Source organism: Vombatus ursinus, unplaced genomic scaffold, assembly GCF_900497805.2.
Source record: "Vombatus ursinus unplaced genomic scaffold, bare-nosed wombat genome assembly UNPS02014798.1, whole genome shotgun sequence".
In the NCBI taxonomy this organism is placed as follows: domain Eukaryota; kingdom Metazoa; phylum Chordata; class Mammalia; order Diprotodontia; family Vombatidae; genus Vombatus; species Vombatus ursinus.
The window spans coordinates 82438273-82459694 of record NW_020954576.1 but is presented as its reverse complement, the minus strand read 5'-3'; the positions used below and the strand labels follow the sequence as shown (position 1 = coordinate 82459694).

At 42.7% G+C, this 21422-nt stretch overlaps 1 protein-coding gene across 2 annotated transcripts in view; it reads right to left on the bottom strand.

Annotated features, from left to right (window-relative positions):
• The window catches only part of LOC114050186 (calpain-8-like), a 118982-nt gene that overhangs the window by 28231 nt on the left and 69329 nt on the right, over window positions 1-21422 (bottom strand). For both annotated transcript variants that reach the window (XM_027871814.1, XM_027871813.1), the window contains exons 11-15: window positions 13834-13845; window positions 8544-8755; window positions 6492-6528; window positions 2619-2687; window positions 238-295 (exon numbers count right to left, since the gene is read on the bottom strand). In XM_027871814.1, coding sequence (XP_027727615.1) covers window positions 238-295; window positions 2619-2687; window positions 6492-6528; window positions 8544-8755; window positions 13834-13845 — 388 coding nt within the window. The remainder of the gene's footprint in view (window positions 1-237; window positions 296-2618; window positions 2688-6491; window positions 6529-8543; window positions 8756-13833; window positions 13846-21422) is intronic.

Genomic DNA, 21422 nt, shown 5'->3' with positions numbered 1-21422 from the left:
ATTAAGTAGCAACCCCAAGGGGATGGATTGCTAAAGCTATTGATCTGGTCAGAGCTGAGTCAGTCAGTCAAAGGCCTTGCTGTCCAGATCTTTAGTCCTGCACCCTCCACTGGTGTAGAGTCTCTCTCCCCCTCCCCCCCTTCACTGTTAACTGTGGAATAATGATGCCTAAAGCACCTCCCTGCATCTCTCCTAGGCTCTTATCATACCTCAAAAAGGTCCCAAAGGGTAACTTACGTTTAGAAAAGAAGTCATTCAGAATAGTTTGGAGGTCACTGGCACTGACATTCGAATCCTAGAAAGAAGAATCCAAAGACTGATCAGGCCTTGAAAGTATTTCAAAATGTCAGATGGAAGTGGAAACTTCACCATGGGATTCAGATGAATCCTTTTGTGCCCTGTTTTATAGCAACTGAAGTTTTTTTAAAAAATTAAATTCTCAGCCACCTCCAATATTCTCAAAAAATCTGAACTAAGATGGGTACTGATGATGATGGTGAATCCTGTGTGCTTCCACATGATATTGTCATTCAAAGCTTTCTGTATTTGACAGAGGTTGATTATACCCTATTGATTGAACCCCAAAACAGAGGAAGCAAAGGCTTTCTAGGACTAGCCATTTAAAACTAGGAAGCAGAGATTTAGAGAAACAAAATACCTTGTGTAAATTTGGGGTGATTAGGCAAATTTTGTTTAATAATTTCATGTGTATATATCCCTTTATAATTTACAAAGTGCAGCAATTCTATGAGTTGAATGCATTGAAAGTATTTTCTGTTTCCATCTCACGGTTGAGGAAGTAGATTTTCCTCATGCTATAGATGACCCCTTTGGATTCTGGTAAATCTATGGACCCCTTCTCAGAATAATGGTTTATTACCTCTGCTCCTAATTGAAGGAAATGCCAAATTTCAGTTAGAGGTTAGTGGGGAAAGATGTAATTCTTCCTATTCCAGTTCATAGACCCCCTGAAATCTGTCCATGAATTCCTTCCATGGATGCTAAGGACCCCTGACTTAGTGGAACCTTTTTAAAAGGAATCTTAAAATTTTTTTCATGATTACACACGTAAAAACTATATTGGATTGTTTACCAGCTCAGGGAGGGGGGAGTGGAGGGTGGGATAAAATACAGATCTCAAAACTTTTTTTTAAGTATTTTTAAATTGTCTTATGAAATTGGGAGAAAAATAAATTATATTAATAAAGGCATCTTAAATTACTGAAGAAATGTAATAGACTGGTTTTAGGGTTAGAGTCAGGAGAGACCTGAGTTTCAACTGCTTCCAACTCTCACTAGTCTTTCATACAGAAGCAAGCCACTCAATCTCTCTGAGCCTCAGCTCCCTCACCTGCAAAACTGGCAATAATGATACCTGTATACCTCCTTACAGGACTGTTGTGAACATCTAATTATAACATAGAGCCCTTTGTAAACCTTAAGGTACTCATAAACATCAGCTAGTATTCTTTGTCATAATAGCTATACAAAAGATTCTATTCCTGGGCTTTTTTCAAGGAACCCAAAGTATTTTCATCTCTCTGCATCACTAAATCTAGAAATATGTGCTGAACTTTTTGAAGAGCTGGAGCCTTCATTTCTTTCCACTCCCAAAGCCCCCAGGGCATCTTATTCTCCACCCAAGAGTAAAGCTTTTGCTGTATTTATGTGATCGCTTGTAAGTGCTGTTCCCAGCTCTGTCTCTAACTTGCTTGATGGCCTCTGTGTTGCTGTGACAATCAACAACCGAACACAAGCTGGGATGGGAGGATCAATGGAAAGATACTTTCTCTCTTCCATGAAGGAAGCATGTGCCCATACTCAGGTGCTTTGGTACAGGTTTTAATTCAGGTGGTAGAATGAACAGTTTGTCCTCTATGTGCAGCAACAGAAACAAAAAGGAAAGAGAGTCAGGCAGCATCTTCAGCATGTTAAACTCAGGGCAAGTTGACTTAGCTCTCTTTACACCTGCGCTGTGTTATTCCTTCTTCTTCTGAAGGGTATTGATTGAGAGCGAATTCAGGTGCTGAGGCTCTGTAGCCAGAGGCCTCAAACTGACAGGGCCAATTTACAAGAGGAGAAAGGCTTTTGGCAGAACCTGTTTGCTATTTACTCAAGAGAGAGGGCAGCCCCATCAAGGAGATAAAGCACCCTAGAACGAGGAAGCCCTGAAGGACTATACGGGAGTATTGGTCTGTGAACTGCTGGGATTCTCAGATGATGAACTCTTAGTGATGAAAAGGACCAGGAGACTCAAGACGGGCTACAACAGGAGGTGGTACCTTCTTGAAGTGAGCAGAAGCTCGCTCCTTGTTCACCCCTGGGAGGGCTGTGGGGAGGGTTAGGGAAGAAAGGAGAGAATAAAGATTTAAAGAGAAGGTAGCATGGTGTAGTGGATAGAGTGCTGGTCTTGGAATCAAGAAGGTAGAGATTCAAAACCCACATCTGACGCCTGATAGACACGTGACTCTGGGCACATCACTTAACATCTCGTTTCCTCACCTGTAAAATGAGGAGGTTAAACTAGACGGCCTCAAAGGTCCCTTCCAGCTCTAAAATCTGTGATCCTTGAAATTATTCATGGCAGTCTGGGGAATCTTACTCATTCCCGTACTCACCTTCCCAGCACACTTCTCAAAGAGGCTCTTGAACTGGTCTTCTATGTGTGGTCTCTCACTGGGATGGGGCTAAAAGGAAGGAAAAACGCATGCTGATCAACCCAAGGACAAGGGCAAAGATAGTGAATAACTAGTTCCAATTTATGTAAAGTGATTTACTAACCTTAAAGCACTACAGAAATGTGAGCAATATTTTGTTATTGGAGGGGGACCAGAAACCTAGGAGTCGGCTTCTCAGGGGAGAGGAAGGGAATTCCTGTGCCTCTCCAGCATTGAGGACAGGATAAATGATCTATAGAGAAACTAACCTCAATCAGCAGAGGGAGCACTTTGGTCCCGCGGAAACCAGGGGCCTGTCCAGACAGAGCTGAACAGCTCTTCCAGGGCAATATGGGGGAAATGCCATACTGCCAAGAAAACAACAGTACTGACGGCTCCCCTTTACGTGGTGTTTTAAGGTTTATAAAATGCTTTCTTCACAATCCTTTTATGAAGGCATTAGGTAGAGTGGGGACACACAGGTTACTCCCAAGAGATAACTAGGCAAAGAGTAGGTTGCCCTCTGAACAACATGTCTGAGTCAACGAATCAATCAGGATCATTTATATGGTGTTGAAAACCTGCCTTAGAGTCAGTAAGACCTAGGTTCAAAGCTTTCTGCTCCCCCTTCCCCCCACCACAGACATTGCTAGCTTTGTGATCCTGGGCGAGTCACCTCTTCTCAGCCTCAGTTTCCTCACATGAAAAAGGATGGGGTTGGACCTGATGGCCTCCAAGATCTCCAGCTCTAAGTCTACCATCTTAAGATCCCTGGGCAAATCACTTAAAGTGTCCCCAGGCAACTTTCTAAGACCATAAGTTGCAGAGAGGGTACCGATATGTTTTGGTCCCTTATCAGCGGCAGATGCCTGTAGGTAGGAAACTGAGGAAACAGACAAACAGGGTTAAGTGGTTTGCCCAGGGTCAAACAGCTAGTAAATGTCTGAGGCTGAATTTGAACTCGGGTCTTCCTGATTTTAGACCCACTATTCTACCCATTGCACCACCTAGTTGCCTCTGTACAAATACAAAGGAAGGATATTGCATAGCTGGGTTCTGGTATTCTCCAGGGTATTTCTGTTCTAATTAGCTCAGAAAAGGTATGTTACAGAGAGGTGGCAAAAAGCCATATATCCAAAGATTTCTGTGAATGAATAAATGAATGAAAGAAAAAAAAGGGCATGTAGGAAGTATTTCCTACATGCCAGACACTGTGCTGAGCGCTAGGGATAAAAATACTATCCCTATCCCTGACCTGAAGGACCTTATATTCTAAAAGGGAGAGACAATACATCTGGGGAATGGTAGACAGAGTAGGGTGTTTCTGCCACAGAAAGTGCATCTTTATATATGGTATTTGGCTTACGAATGTCAGGAACCCAGGATCCTGGCAACTACTAGGGTACTAACTTCTACACAGTGACTCCCCCAGGAAATGTTCAAGTCTGTGGAGGGATTCTGAGAAAGCAGAAGAAGAAAGCACAGGGGAAGGAATGCGTGCATTTTCTAGTAAGCATCCTTGATAAGAAACTCCAAAATGGCAAAGACTGGACATTCTTTGGATTAAAAGGGCAAGGAATGATCTTGTGAATCTATGACAAGAAGACACCTTTCACATCTAATTCTTTGCCAGGAGAGAAAGTATGTTACTGTGTGTGACACCCAGCCGGCAAAAGCAAAGCCCAGCCTCAGTAATGTGTAGGGTATGGCTGCAGCCACAGATGTCTCAGTCTCTTCTCTCTTTGAAACGTACCAGGGGATCTTTTAATTTCTGAGTAGGCATGGAAGCAGACGAAACTGGGGCTGTGAAATATAAACTACTGATGCTAACCTCCCCCTCCTGCCCTTGGAACCCTTATGTCTCTCCCTGAAACATCACTGCCTATACCGAGGACTGAGCCTACCCCAGAGGGATAATAACATGAGCTAAGCAGCACGGGCCTCCTCATTAGAGTCAAAGGATCACTATCCAGGGACTAATACATATAAAAGGGACCATTAGCAGCTCTATCCCAAAGCTCCAGATGCCCAACTCTATCCACTGTCTTTAAAATTCTCTTCTTTAACTCATCTCCTCAAGAGGCTTTCCCAAACTGATTCTTCCCAGATGATTCCATTCCCCCTAGCACTCACCCCCAGAAATCATAGACTTATGTAGTTTCAGAGTAGGGAGGTACTTCAGAGGTCATATACCATACACGCATGCCCAGCAGCTAGGTGGCAGGGTAGAATTCTGGACTTGGGATCTGAGTTCAAATCCTCCCTCAGACACATACTTAGCTGTGTGACCCTGAGCAAGTCACTTAATCTGTATCATCCTCAGTTTTCTCATCTGTAAATGGGGATAATAATAGCACATGAATTACACAGTAGTTGAGAGAATCAAATGAGATATGGAAGCACATTGCAAAACACTACATAAATACTATTTACATGCAGCTCTAAAAGTGCAGATACCACAAGTCAGATAGGTGGTGCAGTGGATAGAGTGCTGGGCCTGGAGTCAAGAAGACCTGAGTTCAAATCTGGCCTCAGACACTTACTAGATGTGTGACCTTGGGCAAGTCACTTAACCCTGTTTGCCTCCATTTCATCATCTGTCAAATGAGCTGGAGAAGGACATGGCCAAACCACTCCGGTATCTTTGCCAAGGAAAAGCCCAGACATGACTGAAACAACTGAACAACAAACCGCAAGGCAAGGACAATATTTATTGATCTCCGGGTGGGTATTCTCTGACTAAGAGGCAACCTCCATAGGGACTGGAACTCCAGCCTTGGAGTCAGGAAGTCTTGTGTTTGAGTCCTAATTCTGGTTACCATAGGAAAGTCAATTGGTGAAGTGGCTTGAAAGATTTCTCAAGGCCCCAGACCACTCTCTAAGAACATTAAGTTACCCAAGGAAATGAGATCACAGGTCTGAACCAAAAAAAAGAGAGAAAGAAATGCCTGGTTTTATTTGTTTTTTCATCTATCTGCCATTCATACTCCACAAGGCCTCTTAAGGGCCAGGATTGTGTCTTCTGCTTCCCTTATAATGTCCCTCAGTACATGGCATGGTGCTCAGCACACAGTGGATTTGTGAGGCTGACAGATTACATAAAGGGGGCATTCATCACTCCAGCCAGTGGAGAGAACGTCAAATTGTGTTCCCTTAGGGACAGCCAAGACCCTTGGAAAGACTATGGCTTCACAGCTCCTTCAGAGACCCTTCAGACTCAGCCAAAGAATGTTCCACATCTTTTAACCTTGATTTTGACCTCCACTGACATCACCCAAAATAGATTCCCCAAAAAAATTACCCTTGCCCTCCCCGAAAAAAAATAGTTTAGAGCAGAGGTTCTGAAAGTTTTTTGTGTGTATGTATTTCTGGAAGCTAGATGGTACAGTAAGTGGATAGAGTGGTGGGTCCTGGAGTGAGGAAGACCTGAGTTCAAATCCAGCCTCAGACACTAGCTGTGTGACTCTGGGCAAGTCACTTAACCCCGTTTGCCTCACTTTCCTCATGTGGTAAATGAGCTGGAGTAGGAAATGGCAAACTACTTCAGCATGTTTGCCAAGAAAACCCCAAATGTGGTCTTGAAGAATTGGCTATGACTGAAATGACTGAACAACAACAAAATTAGTTACTAGTGATATTTAAGAACCCCTTCTCCAAACGTTTTATTGCCTACATTTATAATTGAAGGATATGTTAAATTTAAGTTAGAAGTTAGTGAAAATGAAGTTGTATTTTTCCCATCCAAGTTCACAGAACCCCTGAAACCTATCAATGGACCCTTTAAGGGACCATGAAGCTCAAGTTAAGACCCCCTGGTTCAGAATGGCTGCTTACCTCATATGGATTTCCAGCTACCACGTCTCCAATTTCCCTGAAACACAAATACTCACAGGAACAAAATCAACATAAAAAGGCCAGAGAGTCTAGCTAAAAATTGTTCTTCTCTGGGGTCATTCTAAACTTTAGGGGAGGGGGGAGGTAAAGAGAGAAAAGGAATTTCCCTCCTAAGACTTTTTCCCAACTTCATAAACTAAACCTCAAGTCCCCTTACTGACAGAGATCCTTAACCCTTTCTATGCATCCCTTGAGGACATTCCCATACTATAGGCACCAAGTATCAAGTTCAGCCAGCTCCCTCGACATTTCTAGGGTGATACTCTCTTTTAACCCCATGGACCACTCTGTCAAACTTTTGGAGGGCTCTATTCCATGACTAAGAACCCCAGTTACCAACCTTCTCTTTCCCTTGGGACAATTCTTTGCCTAGAAATGTCTGTTACATTAGTGACAACCCTGCCAATCCCCATCACATGTTTTGGATGTTTTGTTCTGCCATCTGGAGTGAGATTCTATAGCTTAAGTGCTCTTCCTATTAGATGGAAACTCTCCTGGCTGAATTGCTGCCTGTTGTCTTCCTCAGTCAGACTTCCAGCCCCCACTCCATGTTTTGCAATACGTGTGAACTTTCTTCTCTTTTGACTTTCCTATTTATGTCAGGGGCACCATTCACTCAACCTTCCATGTCCAAAACCTTGGTGTCCTCTGATTCTTCCCCTCTCTTTCATCCCTGCCCCCACCCTGTCCCTATATCCAACTAGTTGCCAAATTCGGTCAATGCAGAATCTCTGTGAATCTCTCAAATCTATCCCCCTCCTCTCTATTCCCTTTGGTTAACAGGGCTTCCTTACTCCTATCAAGACTATTATAACAGCCTCCTGATGGGCCTTCTCTCCCTACTCCCCACTCCCTGCTCTGCACTGTAATACCCAGTGGTGCTTCACACTGTTTCCAAACTGAGTAATCTTCTTAATCTCATCTATACCTCTCCTCATCAAAACCCTTCAATGATTCCTTACTACTTTGAACCCAAACAAAATTCAGATTCCTTAGCCTGGTACACCATGTAGGACCCCTTTCCACCCAACCCCCCACCAACACATACTGGAGCCCCACCCACCCAGATCCCACCAGGATATCCCTTTCCCAACAGGGAATTTAAGAACCATGGACAGAGTCTTTCCATCCACCTTGAAACTGAACTCTTCTCTCCTCCAGTTAGAATATAAACTCTGGACTTTATCACTTCACTAGCTCTATTCCCAATGCCTAGAACAGTACCTGGCACATATTAAATGCTTAGTAACTGCTCTTCCATTTCATACTACCCTACCTTTCCAGTTTTATTTCACACATAGCCGATATATACTCTATGCAATACCTTCTGTTTCCTGGTCCTGTGCCCTGCTCATGTCATTTCGTGCCCATATGCTTGTTATTTCTGCCTATTTAAATAGTATCCATCTATTAAAGCTCATCTTAAATCTATGCAGCCTTCCCAGTTCATCCCCTCAGGAGTTTAAATACATTTTGTACTTCTCTTATTAAGTCAAGTCAGTAAACGTTTATGAAGCACCTACTATGTAGCAGGTACTGCTCTAAGCACTACGGGAAAACATGGTCCTTGCCCTAAAGGAGTTTGCAATCTTGCATTATAGTTATGTATGTTTTGCATCTCCCTACTATATCATAAGTTACATGAAGAGAAATGGGATGTTTTATTTATCTTTCTACCTCCCCCAGTGTCTACCATAGTCTTCTGTATATAGGTGACAATTAATAAATGTTTGTTGACTGAATCAATGAATAAATGGAAGGGAATCACCAATCCATGGGCCCTTGGGAACTATTATGTCTGTCATCATTTTATAGATTTGGATTTTTCTAGTTACCCCTACAGAAGCCCTGTTGGAAACCTCATTAGGTTGGCAAGCAGACTCTCAGCACCCCAAACAATAATTTGGGATCTTCCTCCTAGCCTCTAGTAATTTCCCTGCTGGAAACCTTTACACACAGGCTTATTATGCTAGCACATGGACAAGCTCATACAGGGACTTAGCCTCCTTCTCTGAGAATATTCTCAGGCAGAACTCTCCATCCTTGAATGGCTCAAAGGTTGACGGCACCACCAGGTACTCTCCTACGGGAAGGTGGACCCGAGTAGAAACTTCTCGAAGATTAAAGTATGCCGGGGTTTGAGCAGCAGGCTGATGTCCCAAAAAGAAGTCCTGGCTCAGATGTACTTCTGTGTGGTTCTCCAGCTGTACAAATCAGCATTTAGAAAGTCATTTTTCATAGAATCATAGTTGTTGAATTGAAAGGGACCTCTGAGGCCATCTAATCCAATCCCCTTCTTTCACGGATGAGGAAGCAGAGCCCCAGGAAGGTTAGGTAATTTGCTCAAGATCACTCAGATACTAAGTATAAAGAAGTGAGATTTTGGACCTGGGTCTTCTGACTTCAAAGCTAGCCTTTCCACTTTACCATGATTTTTCTCCCTGTTAGAAGAGGAGACCAGAAAAGTCTATCCAAATATTATAGTTTGGAGTACTCTCATTTTCCTTATTTTTTTAAATTTAGCTAGATATTTGTCTCTATGAGTCCTTTAGCTGATACATTCAAGCCATTATTCAGACATTTAATTTGGTTAGCAATGTAAGTTTAAATCCTGAGCTCTCAAGGCAAAAAATTTCAGAAAGAGTCCACTTGTCTTTTATTAACTGCCAAACAAACAGATCTCTGATAAGGAGGCAGTCCCCATATGTTCAGGGAGGGAATGTACAGTTGGCTAACCTGTTATTGACACCATTTGGCCAAGACTAGCCGACAAGAATAGTTAGGTTGAATGACTGATAGTAGAACCTAAAGGTCCCGAACCCTGGGCTCTGATTCTGCCACCGACTCCCTCCGTGGCCTCTGATAAAGTCATTTCCTCTCTACGGGCTTCACTTTATTCACCTGTTAAATGATGATAGATGGGGTCAGTAACCCAGCACTTGTTGAAGGAAGGGGGGGGCATTAAAGGGTGGGGTCATCGTTGAGTCTGTGAGACATACTAATTACAGATTGCAAGATGCTTTGAAAACACAGATGTCAAATTATTATTACTGTAATTAAGCCTCCTTTTAGCACTTTATCTTCCCAATTAACCATCATTAAGATGATGATTATTTGCACCAATATCCTAGGGCTTCTGTGTGACCTGGAGCTCAATTGGCCAAAAGAAATATAGGAGAGGGGCTTTCCATCATTGGTCACAGAATCTCCTTATCCCACCCTACCCCCAAGTCTATTTAAACACGGGACACTGGAAAGGAAACCCAAGTCCCGCCCCACCCCCATGCCAGGGAAGCACAAAGTGGAAAGAGCCTAGATTTAGAATCAGAGGGCCTGGGTCCACATCCCAGCTCTATCACTTGATACCTGTGTGATCTTGGGCAAGTCACTTAACCTCTATGGCTTCAATTTCTTCTCCTGTTAAATGAAGGAGTTGAACTAAGTTCCCTTCCAGCTCTGAGTCTATAATCCCATTACCCATATACTGAAACATTTTCTATAGGGGATCATCCCAGGTCATCTATCCTCCTTCCAAACACTCAACTTGAGAAACCTGTGCTCCATGGGCAGGGGAACTGTGAGGTCATGGTCACTAAGGCAGGTGTATGTTAGGTAGGTCATGTCAGGGAGTTAAGCAAAGTCATCATTGTTGATAGTGCAGGGAGGGATTAGAAAGAGCAGAAAGCAGAAGGCAGGTTGGGTTTAATATACTAGGAGTATAAGAGCTAATTCTATCTGCGATTGGGGTTGGGAAGAATGGAAGTAATTCTAACAAGGGCACCGAGTGCAGATGAAGAACACTGTTCACAGTCTCAGAAAGGGAAGGAAATCTGACGGTGCCAACCCTCCTGTGTTCTATTGATTTTGGAACAGCCACAGGATCAGAAAACTTAGAATTGAGAGAGACCTTAAAGATCATGCCGTCCAATTGCACCATTTATAGCTGAGGAAATTGAGGCTTAAATCAATCAATCAATCAGCATTTATTGTCTACTAAGTACTGTGCTAGGTAGGGTGGGGGGTGTACAAAAAATGAGACAATCTCTACTTGCAAAGAGTTTATATTCCAATGGAGGAGACAAGTACATGTATTAGTATATATAGGACATATTTAGAAAGAAAGAAATATAATGTAGCTAATGACTTGGGAAGAAAGCTACCCATAGTTGCAGAGAATCAGGAAAGGTTTCATGTAAAACATGGTGCTTGAACTGGGTCTTCAAAGGAGAAGACTCTATGGAGAGAAGGTAAGGAGGGAGTACATCCCTTCTAAAGGAGACCGCTAATAGAGGTGGAGTGTCATATGTGAGGAACAGAGAAAAGGCCATTTTGGCTGGATCACAGTGTGGAAGGGGCAGTAATGTCCATAATGCTAGAAAGAGAGGTTAGGGGCAGATTATGAAGAGTTTGACAACTAAACAGAAGAGCTTGTTGGGGTTTTTTGCCTAGAGACACTAGGAAGCCACTAGAGTTGATTGGGAAGGGGAAGAATGTGGTCAGATCTGTGCTTTAGGAAATCACTTTCATAGCAGTGCATAGGATAAACTGAAGTTGGGAGATCAATTAGAAGGCCATTGCAATAATCGAGTTAAGAGAAAATGAGGGCCTAAACTAGGGGTGGTAGCAAAGTGAGTAGCAAGTCAGATGTCACGATGTTGTAGAGAGAGAAAAGGCAAGATTTAGCAACTGATTGGATATGGGGGTAGGGGGAGAGTAAGGAATAATGAAGATTTCAGGAAAATGCTGAGATTATAATTCTGGGAGACTGGATGGATGGAGAGACTTTTGACAGAAATAGGAAAGTATGGGAGGGGGGAGCTTTTGAGAGGAAAGATAATGAGTTTGGCTTTGGACATATTGTCCTTGAGAAGTTTCTGGGATATCCATCCACCTCCACTCAATCAGATGAATTAACAAAAGGTCACTTGGGTAGCAATGAGTAAACCTGAGATTTTACCCCATCTTTTGACTCCAAATCCAATATGCTTTCTACCATACCATGCTTTTTGTTCCTTTTTAACAAAATTATTTTTGTTTGTGACCATAGTAGGGTCACGTTTGGCTATGGAAAGGACTCTGGATTTGAAGTATGGGGTGATATGGGTTCAAACCCCAACCATACTCTTGACTAACCTATGACCTTGAGCAAATAACTTAATCTATCCCTCCCTCTATAGCTTCTTCATTTGTAAATGAAAGGGGTTGATTGTCTCTACGATCCCTTTCACTCTTAAGGATTATGGATTTAGAGTTAGAAGGCACCTCAGAAGTCAACTAGTCCAACCTTTTTGTTTCACAGATGGAGAAGTTAAGTGACTCCTCCAAGGTCCCACAAGTATTAAAGTGGCAGGGCTGTCTAAATGCTATGATTTGATCTCCCTGAACAAAAGGGAAATAAGAACCTAAGCCCCATAGCTCAGACCACCAAACCCACTACCTATACACAAGCCATTTATATGACACCCCAAATGGGAGCTGTTTAGGAAAGCTGCACTATAAATCCATGCCTCATGATGGGCAATGTGTATTTGTAAGATGGGTAGAGGGACTACCCAATGTATAGATTGAACCCATGGCTTTGTGCTCCTTCCAACTGAGCTGCCCAGCCACTAGGAAGGACCTCCAAGGCAGAGGAAGATGGATGAGCAAATACACCTTTGAGGAATTCATTAGCCCTTCTCTCCAGTCAGGAGAGGAAAATGCTGGTAAATCGAATTTCCTAGCACAAGAGTCTGTGTTGAGAACACTAATGGGAGAAAGTGGGGGAGGTAGGAAAGAAGGGAGTAGAGGAATCTTTAGAAATGGTTAATTGATTGAAGGAATGAGAAAAAAGGATTTGGAGTTATAGGAGTATAGTTTTGTAAAACTAGGACCTTCCAAGTCATCTTGTCCAACCCCTTCATTTTACAAAGGAGGAACCTGGAACCTAGAGAGTTTAGAGAACTTTCTCAATTATGTGTCAGACCAAAAATTCAAATTCAAGTTCTCTGACTAAATCCAGAGCTCTTTCCATGGCACAAAAGTCAAAGTTGTAATCCTAACAGGTTGCTCCGAAAACCTCAGATGATGAAAATTGCAACTGTGACATTCTCAGTGCCAAAACATTAGACACTGGATTCTGTGACATTATAATGATTAAGCCTGGCCCCAAAGAAAAGATACGAAAAGTCACCCCCCTCCCTTTTTTACAGAGCTAGGAGACCTGGAATGTTGTGTACCGTGTCCAATTTTATTGATGCATTGGCTTTGCTAGATTCTTTTTTATTTTTTTTTATTACAGGAGATGGCTCCTCTCCTAGAGGAGAATATATTTGGAAAAAGTAGGTGATGTAAAAATGAAAGATATAAATAAAAATTGATTTTTTAAAAAAGCAGAGTGGTCTTTGGTTCTTGGGATCATTTGCTCTAATAAAGCAAATCTCAAACTTCATTCTAGAGAAGCAGCATGGTATAGTAGAAAACACACTTGGATTTGGTGTCAGGGGACCTGAGTTCAATTCCTGAGCCTGCTATTCATAACCTGTTGAAATTGAGGCAAGTTTCTTAACTTCTCTAGGCCTCAGTTTCCATACCCAAAAAGTAAGGAGTTTAAACTAGATGACCTGTATGGCTAGGTTGTGCAGTGGATAGATCACAGGGCCTGGAGCCAGGAAGACCTGAGTTCAAATCCAGTTTCAAACACTTACTAGCTGTGTGACCCTGGGCAAGTCACTTAATCCTGCCTGCCTCAGTTTCCTCATCTGGTAAATGAGCTGGAAAAGTAAATGGCAAACCACTTTGGTGTCTCTGCCAAGAAAACCCCAAATGGGGCCACAAAGAGTCATATATGACTGAAACAACTGAACAACAATAAAGACTATGATGCCAGAGGAGGAAAAAAAGACAAAAGGCATGTGTTCTCTCTCCAAAAAAACAAAATTTTTAAAATGAATTTCCTTTTCCTGGAGCAAAGACATCCTTGTGTATTAGATGAATAGGGACTTTGGTTCTCCTATAATTATCTCTGTTCTCATCAGACTAATGGACCCAGAAGGGAATGATGTATCATCACCAAGCCTCTTCATTTGGATGCCTGTCGGGTGGGATGGGTGCCAATTGCCAGAATTCTCTTTACCAATCCTCTCCATCAATGCCTCAGAGGCCTCATAAACTCAGAGGGTCTATTTACATGAAATCCAACTTGAGTTAGAAGAAACTACAGCTGCCCTTCCACCCACATGAGCAGCAAGTCACCATATGTTTCTTACCCACAGAAAGCTGATTGTCAACAGCTCACACGTACCTCTTTAGGGATCTGTAAGGCAGAGAGAAAGAAAGAAAGAACAGGTGAGCCAAGGGTTCCAAATACCTTCGCTTAAATGGCCACGTCAGCCTTCTGAGCCAAACTCACAGCTAGCTTCTCTCAAGCTGCCTTGCCCTCTCCCCCATCCTTCAAAATGCGCATTACAATCTAGACTCACACGTGAGTCTAGTCAGAGGGCTGGACTGTAGGACTGGACAGCATTTGTGAAACTGGCAGTTCACAGGGGATTTCAGGGAGAATTGCCAAGAGAAAAGCCAAGAGGCAGAGAAGAGGAAAGAGGGCATTGCATGCATGGAAGTGAAATGGGCCAGTGAAAATGCCTGGAGTCAACCCAGGATGGGTGGGCATGGATGGATTATGATCTGCATAACTGGAGGAAACTCCCCAATTAGGGAGATCACAGATGCATTGGAGCATTTGGGAAAGATCAGTTACAACACTGCCCCAGACTATTCCCCATTCTCAAGACCATAAGCCTCTTTTCCCACAGCAAACTGTGGACACAGCACCCAGAAACTTCCCCATGAGCCTGTCCTCTTCCCCAGAAGCTGGTGTGATAAAGAGAGGAAGGGGAAATGGAGAACAGGTCCCCTCTACAGAGAGCCCCAGGAAGGCTCAAGAAAGTCAGTCGGAATCACCTGCCCCTCATCCCCCTCCTGCCTCCCAGGCGGCTCAGGGCCAGCAAAGCTTGCTGCTAATGCAGAAAACAGTCGTTTCCATATGCTGCATGGCCATCTGCTCACAGCTTAAAACAATTACAGGAAACTGATCAACTGGAAAAAATCTCTTGGGAAGGTGGAGGAATCCCATTTGTTCTTTCAATAAATATTTATTAAGCACACTGCAAGGCACTGTGCTAGGCGGTGAGAGACATAAAAATGAGTCCTCTGTCCTCAAAGAGCCGCCGATCTAATAGAATCTAGGAGAAAGAGACTAAAAAGCCTCAGGCTCTCCTGTGTGAGAAACTCCGCTCTGCTTCCTTTATTTGCTTTTGGCCATGTTAAGCAATATGATAAGTACAAAGGATACACAGAAGGGAGAGACCTGTGAGATCATTTTGTCTCACTCTTACTTTAGACAGCTAGTGTGATACAGTGCATAAAACAAAGAACTAGCTTTGAATCCTCTTCAAACACTCACTGGCTATGTGACCTCACCTAGGAAGCCATAATGGCTATGAGCCTCAGTTTTTCCATCAGTTTTTTTCCCATCTGTGAAATGGAGCCAATTAACAGCACCTACCTCACAGGGTTGTAAGGCTCAAGAGTGATAAAGGTACGTAAAGTGCTTTTTAAGATATGAGCTATTATCCTTATCATAAAAGAGGAAATTTGAAACCAAGAGATGTTTAATGATTTGCCCAACATCATACAGGTAGAAAGCAACAAGAGCTGGGATTTAAACCCAAGTCCTCTGACTGCAAAACCCAATTTTCTTTCCACTACCCCACCCTGCTTTAACCCATGGAACAGGCTTCATTCAACATACATGCCCTGAGTACAAGGACCTAGGATTCCACCTCACTCCCAACATCTGTTCCTATGAGTATGTCACTCCTCCATTCAAAAATCTTCATTGGCTCCCCATTGCCTACCAAATAAAATATAAATTTCTGATCCTAGCATTCAGGGGCTTCCACATTTTGACTCCTGTCCTACTTTAGGTCATATTATTACTTCCTTTCCCAAGCCCTATAATACAACCCAGCTAAATTTCCCACTCTGCCATCTTTGTCCTATCCTCTCCCATCTCCATTCCTTTCCACTAAGAATCCCCCATGCATGAAATTGACTCCTGCACCATTACCCACCAATGTCCCTCTTCTCTTCACATTACCACCTTCTCCAAGAAGCCTTCCCTGCCCCCAAGGGAAAGTATTCTCTTTCTCTTCAGACTTCAGTTGCATTTGGCCTAGATCCCTCCTTTGTACATACAAATTTCACTTCTTCTATAATTTAATTATTTCTTTTTATATCTCTCCTCCCCCATACATGTTTGTGATCCTTCACAGCAGGACCTACGAGTTCATAGGATCATAGAACCAGAGCTGGAAGGGACTTCTAGGGCCAACAAGGCCAGGCCCCTCATTCTACAGATGAGAAAACTGAGCAACCCGAGGAGGCCCAAGGAGGTTCAGTGATTTTCCAAGGTGATCCTGTCAGAGATGGGATCAAGAGACGGTTTTCTTTCCAATGAATCACGCTTCCTCCATCCATCTTTCCTACCCAGCACCTTGCACACAGTAGGTGCTTAACAAATGATTCTTGGATTTAATTGCTTCAGGCCAATCTGCTGCCCTTGCCCCCTAAGTGAATCTTCCTTTGAGAATTCAATCCCTAAACTGATGTATAAACAGTGTACAGGGTCAGGCTGCCCCCGACACCACCTTTTCCAGGAACGTGTAATTCATACGTCTCTTCTCAGCTCTCTCCAGATACTTTCCAAACTAAAACGACTATGCCGGCACCACCCATATCTCTCCCTCCAGCTCTAACCAATGCAAAGTAATGGCACCTGGGGAAGACTCAGCCATCTTAAAAGGACGGAGCACACTGTCAACACATTAAATCTGCCCAGCCAAGTCACTCAGGAGGAACTAAGCTGAGCAGGTGGAGCATTTGTGCCCATGGCACAAATCCTGTTCAGGAGGCACGGAGGCTCTACCTTCACTGGTACTGGCTGATGGATGGAAAAAGACAGTCATCTTTGGAGTACAAATTCCAAAGTAAAAATGGGCAGGCAGGCTTGCCATCGGGCAGTTGGCACCACAGAACCCAGAGAGCTGGGACCAGTCATGCAAACGTTGTAGGCCTTGGAGGGGGGAGGGGCAGTGATTCTAGTGAGCTCCATCATTGCCATATCCTCAATCTCAAAGGAAGATGCCATTTTGCAGGCAGTTGGAGCACAGAAGGCAGATGCATAGGGCAAAATATTGTGTTCACTGGACAGAAAATCCCATCCTTCTCCATCAAACAAACAAACAAACAAACCCACAACTGGCTTTTGAAAATGCTTTTGTCTTCTTCACTCAGACTCAGTACCTCAGATTAGGGAGACTCTAGTCATGAGAAAGAAGACCCTATAGCACATCACAAGAATCATCATTGTTAGGATGAACTCAACACATCTGAAACAAAAGTTATGCTCATTCCCTAAAAAACCAGTACCACCTCCCCTTCTGAATTTCCCTTTCCCCCATCTATCTTTGTAGCCTCCAGGCCTGGCAATGTGCCTGGCACATAGTAGGCATTTAATAAATGTTTGTTGATTGAATAATAATAGCTGGCATTTATGGAGCATTTTCATGCTTGCAAATCAATTTTACATAAGTTAACTCATTCAATCTTCACAAAAACCCTGTGATATAGGTGATAGTATTATCCCAGATTTACAACAGAAAAAACTAAGTACATTTAAATGACTTGCTCATAGTCACACAACTATAAAGTGTCAAAGGTACTTCAAGCCTAGAGCTCTCCAATGTTTTCTCCACGAATACACTGGCATGTGTAGCTTATGTCTGGAGCTACTCTCCCAACCCCTCCATTGGCAATGACAGATTAGGTCCCCGGACATACTGTCCCCCACCTCAGAACTGTAGGGATTGCCCTGAGGGATCGAGGGTGGTTTTCTAATGCTGGAGCTCATGAACCCTTGCCAGTGTGCTTCCCCCAATGATTATGATGATATAAATGTGTTGCTGTTCAGTCTTTTTCAGTCTTGTCCAACTCTTCATGACCCCATTTGAGGTTTTCTTGGCAAAGATACTGGAGCAGTTTGCCATTTCCCTCTCTAGCTAATTTGATAGATGAGGAAACTGAGGCAAACAAGGTTAAGTGACTTGTCCAAGGTCACACAGCTAATAAGTGTCTGAGGTTGGATTTGAACTCAAGAAGATGAGTCTTCCTGACTCCAGGCCCAGCACTCTATCCACTACACCACCTAGCTGCCCCTTGATATAAATTAGACAGACTTAACTGTTTTTTAGAAATGGGTATTTACTATAGTGGAATAATTAGTACAAAACATCACACCAAAGGTCTGTAATATACTATCTCACCAGTAAATACAGAGTCTAAGAGAAAGTGGGCTCAAGGTAGAACACCTGTGACAAAGGAATAATCCACAGACCCTGGAAGCCCTTTTGTGGGAGCCCTCAAGATGTACAAGATGTAACAGCCTTTATGTATGGTATAGCTTTTCTTCTGGGATCTATGTTGAACCGTAAATCTGCTTTTCCTCATTGATTCCAGTGGATTCCAGCTGGGCCTGGAGTCAGGAAGACTCCCAAATCCTGCCTCAGACACTTACTAGCTGTGTGACCCTGGGCAAGTCACTTAACCCTGTTTGCCTCAGTTTCCTCATCTGTAAAATGAGCTGGAAAAGGAAATGGCAAACCACTCCAGTATCTTTGCCAAGAAAATTCTAAATGGAGTCACAGAGAGTTGGACAGGATTGAAAATGACTGAACAACAACAAATTTATATCATCATAATCACTGGGGGAAGCACACTGTGAGGGTTCATGAACTATAGTATTAGAAAACCACCCTCAAAGTTCCTCCTTCTCCTCTAGACCACTTTGTGGATGTTCTTCAAGACTCTGCACTCAGGACTTTCCCCCCCCTCTACATTTTCCCTTTAATTTGACTTAATTCAACAAACATTTGCTAAGCATCTGCTATGTACAAGGCACTGCTCTCGGGACAAATACAAAAAAAAATCCCTGGACTTCAAGGAATTTACATTATTTAACAGATACACTATGTACCCAGATAAGGGCATACAAGGTAATTTCAGGAAAGGGAAAGCACTAATACCTCAGGGGAATCAAGGAAGGCTTTAAGAAGATTGCACCTGAGCCGATGTTGAAGGAAGCTCAGGGAAAAGGAGATGAGGAGAGACCACGTTCCAGAACTGAAGGATGGCCTGTGTGAAAGCATTAAGATGGGAAATAGAATGTCTTGCTCAGAGAGGAACAGGTAGGTCATATCACTAGAATGTAGAAGGAGTGAAAGAGACTGATAGAAAACAAATTGGGAAAGGTCCACTGGAATCTGATTTAGTAGGGCTTTTAATACCAGACAGAAAACTTTATATTTTATCCTAGAGCCAATAAAGTAACCATTGAAGGGTTTTTAGCATAGGAGTGACATAATACAACCTATGCCCTGTGGAGACTATTTTTAGCAAATGTGTGAATGATGGATTGGCAAAGGGAGAGAATGGAAGTAGCAAATATATATCTATATCTATATCTATCTATCTATATATATATATGTATATGGAGAATATTATAATAGTTCAGGTGAGAGAGGATGTGGTCCTGAAATAGGGGAGTGGGTGGGTAAGCTGAAAGGTACAAATGCAACATGTTGCAAATATGGACTAGAATAGTCCCAACCACTATTTTGATGTGAGAGGTGAGGTAGAGGGAAGAATCAATGATGACTCTAAGCTTGCAAATTTAGGTGAATGGCAGGATTCCCACAACAAAAATGGGAAATCTTGGAGAATAAGAAGATGCGGGGGAATATGATAAGTTCTATTTTGGGTGTTTTGATTTTGTGATGCCTACAGGACATATAGGTGGAAATATTCAGAAAGCAGTTAGCACGCTTGATATTCAGGAGAGATTAGGGCCAGGCATATTGATTTCAGAGTAATCTATGTAAAGATGACCATTGAACCCAAGGGATGGATGATATCACCAAAGCAGAAAATGTAAAGAGAAAAAGAAAAAAGGCCAAAGACAGGCTCTTTTGAGAAATCCACACTTTGGTGGCAGGAGATGGATGCTGATCCAGCACAAGAAACTGAGAAGAAGCAGATAGTTAGGAGAAGAATCACAAGGGAGAAGTTGTGCTCAGGGAATGACAAGTAGGTCAGTTTGCCTGGAATATAGAATTCAGGAGGGGAAGCAATGTGAAATGAGTCTGAGAAGAGAGAGAGGAGCCAGATTGTGAAGGAATTTAAATTCCAGATAGAGAAATTTATAGTTTATCCTAGCAGCAATAGGGAGCCAATGAGGCTTTTTTAGCATGGGAGCAACACGGTCAGACGCTCATGCTTCAGGAATAACAATTTGGCAATTATGTGGAGGATGAATTGGAGAGGAGATTGACTAGAGATTGTATACCCAATTGGTAGGCCAATTGGGCAGCTACAATAGTCTGGGAAGAGGTAATGAGGGTGATCCTGCCCTTATTAAATATACTAGCTGGCAACAAATGTGCTAAGCCTTTCTATGCTGTGTTCTGAATGACACACAACTCTATAATCTCCTTACATTATGATATAAGGAGAATGAGATAAGGGTAAAGGGCAGTTATGAGGTGCAGTGGATAGAGTGCCAGATCTGGAGTCAGGAAGACTCATCTTCATGAGTTCAAATCTGGCCTCAGACACTTACTAGCTGTGTGACTCTAGGCAAGTCACTTAACCCTGTCTGCCTCAGTTTCTTCATCAGTAAAATGAGCTGGAGAGGGAAACGGCAAACCATTTCAGTATCTCTACCAAGAAGACCCCAAATTGGATCACGAAAAGTCAGACACAACTGAACACCAACAACAAAAGAGAAATACAGGAAAACTATGCAAATCTGAAGAAGGAGAGATCACTCTCACTGAGGTGTCAGAGGTTGTTTCATGAAAGTGGTGGCATCTGAGTTGGGCCTTGAAAGAAGAGGAGACCTTATGAAATAGAGGTTGGGGGATAGGGTAAAAAGTCCATTCTAGTATACCCCGTGCTTAGAAAGAACAAAGATGTAAAGGTAAAAAGAGGCAGTATGCTTTGGATGAAAGTACATGAAAGGGAATAGTATAAGATGAGGTTAAAAAGGTAACTTGGAGACAAATGTGGGGATTATTGAATGCCAGGATCAAGAATCTATATTTTCTTTTGTAGGTGATGGAGATACTCTGAATGTTCTTTTTGAGTCAAAGAGTGCCATTATTTGAGTGATGTATTGGGAAGTCTACTTAGACAGTGATATAAAGGTTAGATTGGAGAGGGGATAGACTGTAGGACTAATAGCAACATAGAAGTCTAAGTGAGAGGAAATGAGGCCATGAATGAAAAGAGGCAAAGATAGAATGGAAAGAATATTGGATTCGGAATTACAGTCCTGGTTCTCCCACTTGTTACCTCGGTGACCTCAGGCTAGTCACTTCACCTTTTGGGGTCGCCTCTTTAAAATTAAGGGGTGCAACTAGATTCCCTCTAAATTCCCTTCCAGCTCTAAATTTATGCTATGAAAGGTAACTGCCATAAGAATTGAGAGGATATGGAAGTGAGATTTATTTCAGAGTTAGCATCAAAGGGACGTGGCAAATGATTAGAGGGTAAAGAAGAGAAATGAATCCAAGATGGCTATGAGGTTATAAGCCTTGGTGAGGAGCAGAATGTGGGTATCATCAACAGAAATTGAGAAATTAAGGGTAGCAGCAGGCTTTGGGGAGAAAAATGAGAAGTTCAGTTAGGAACATTTGCCAACAATAATGTTTGTTGAGTTTGTGGTGCCTGCAGGACATCTAGATGGAGACAGATAGTTGGCAACTAGAAATACAC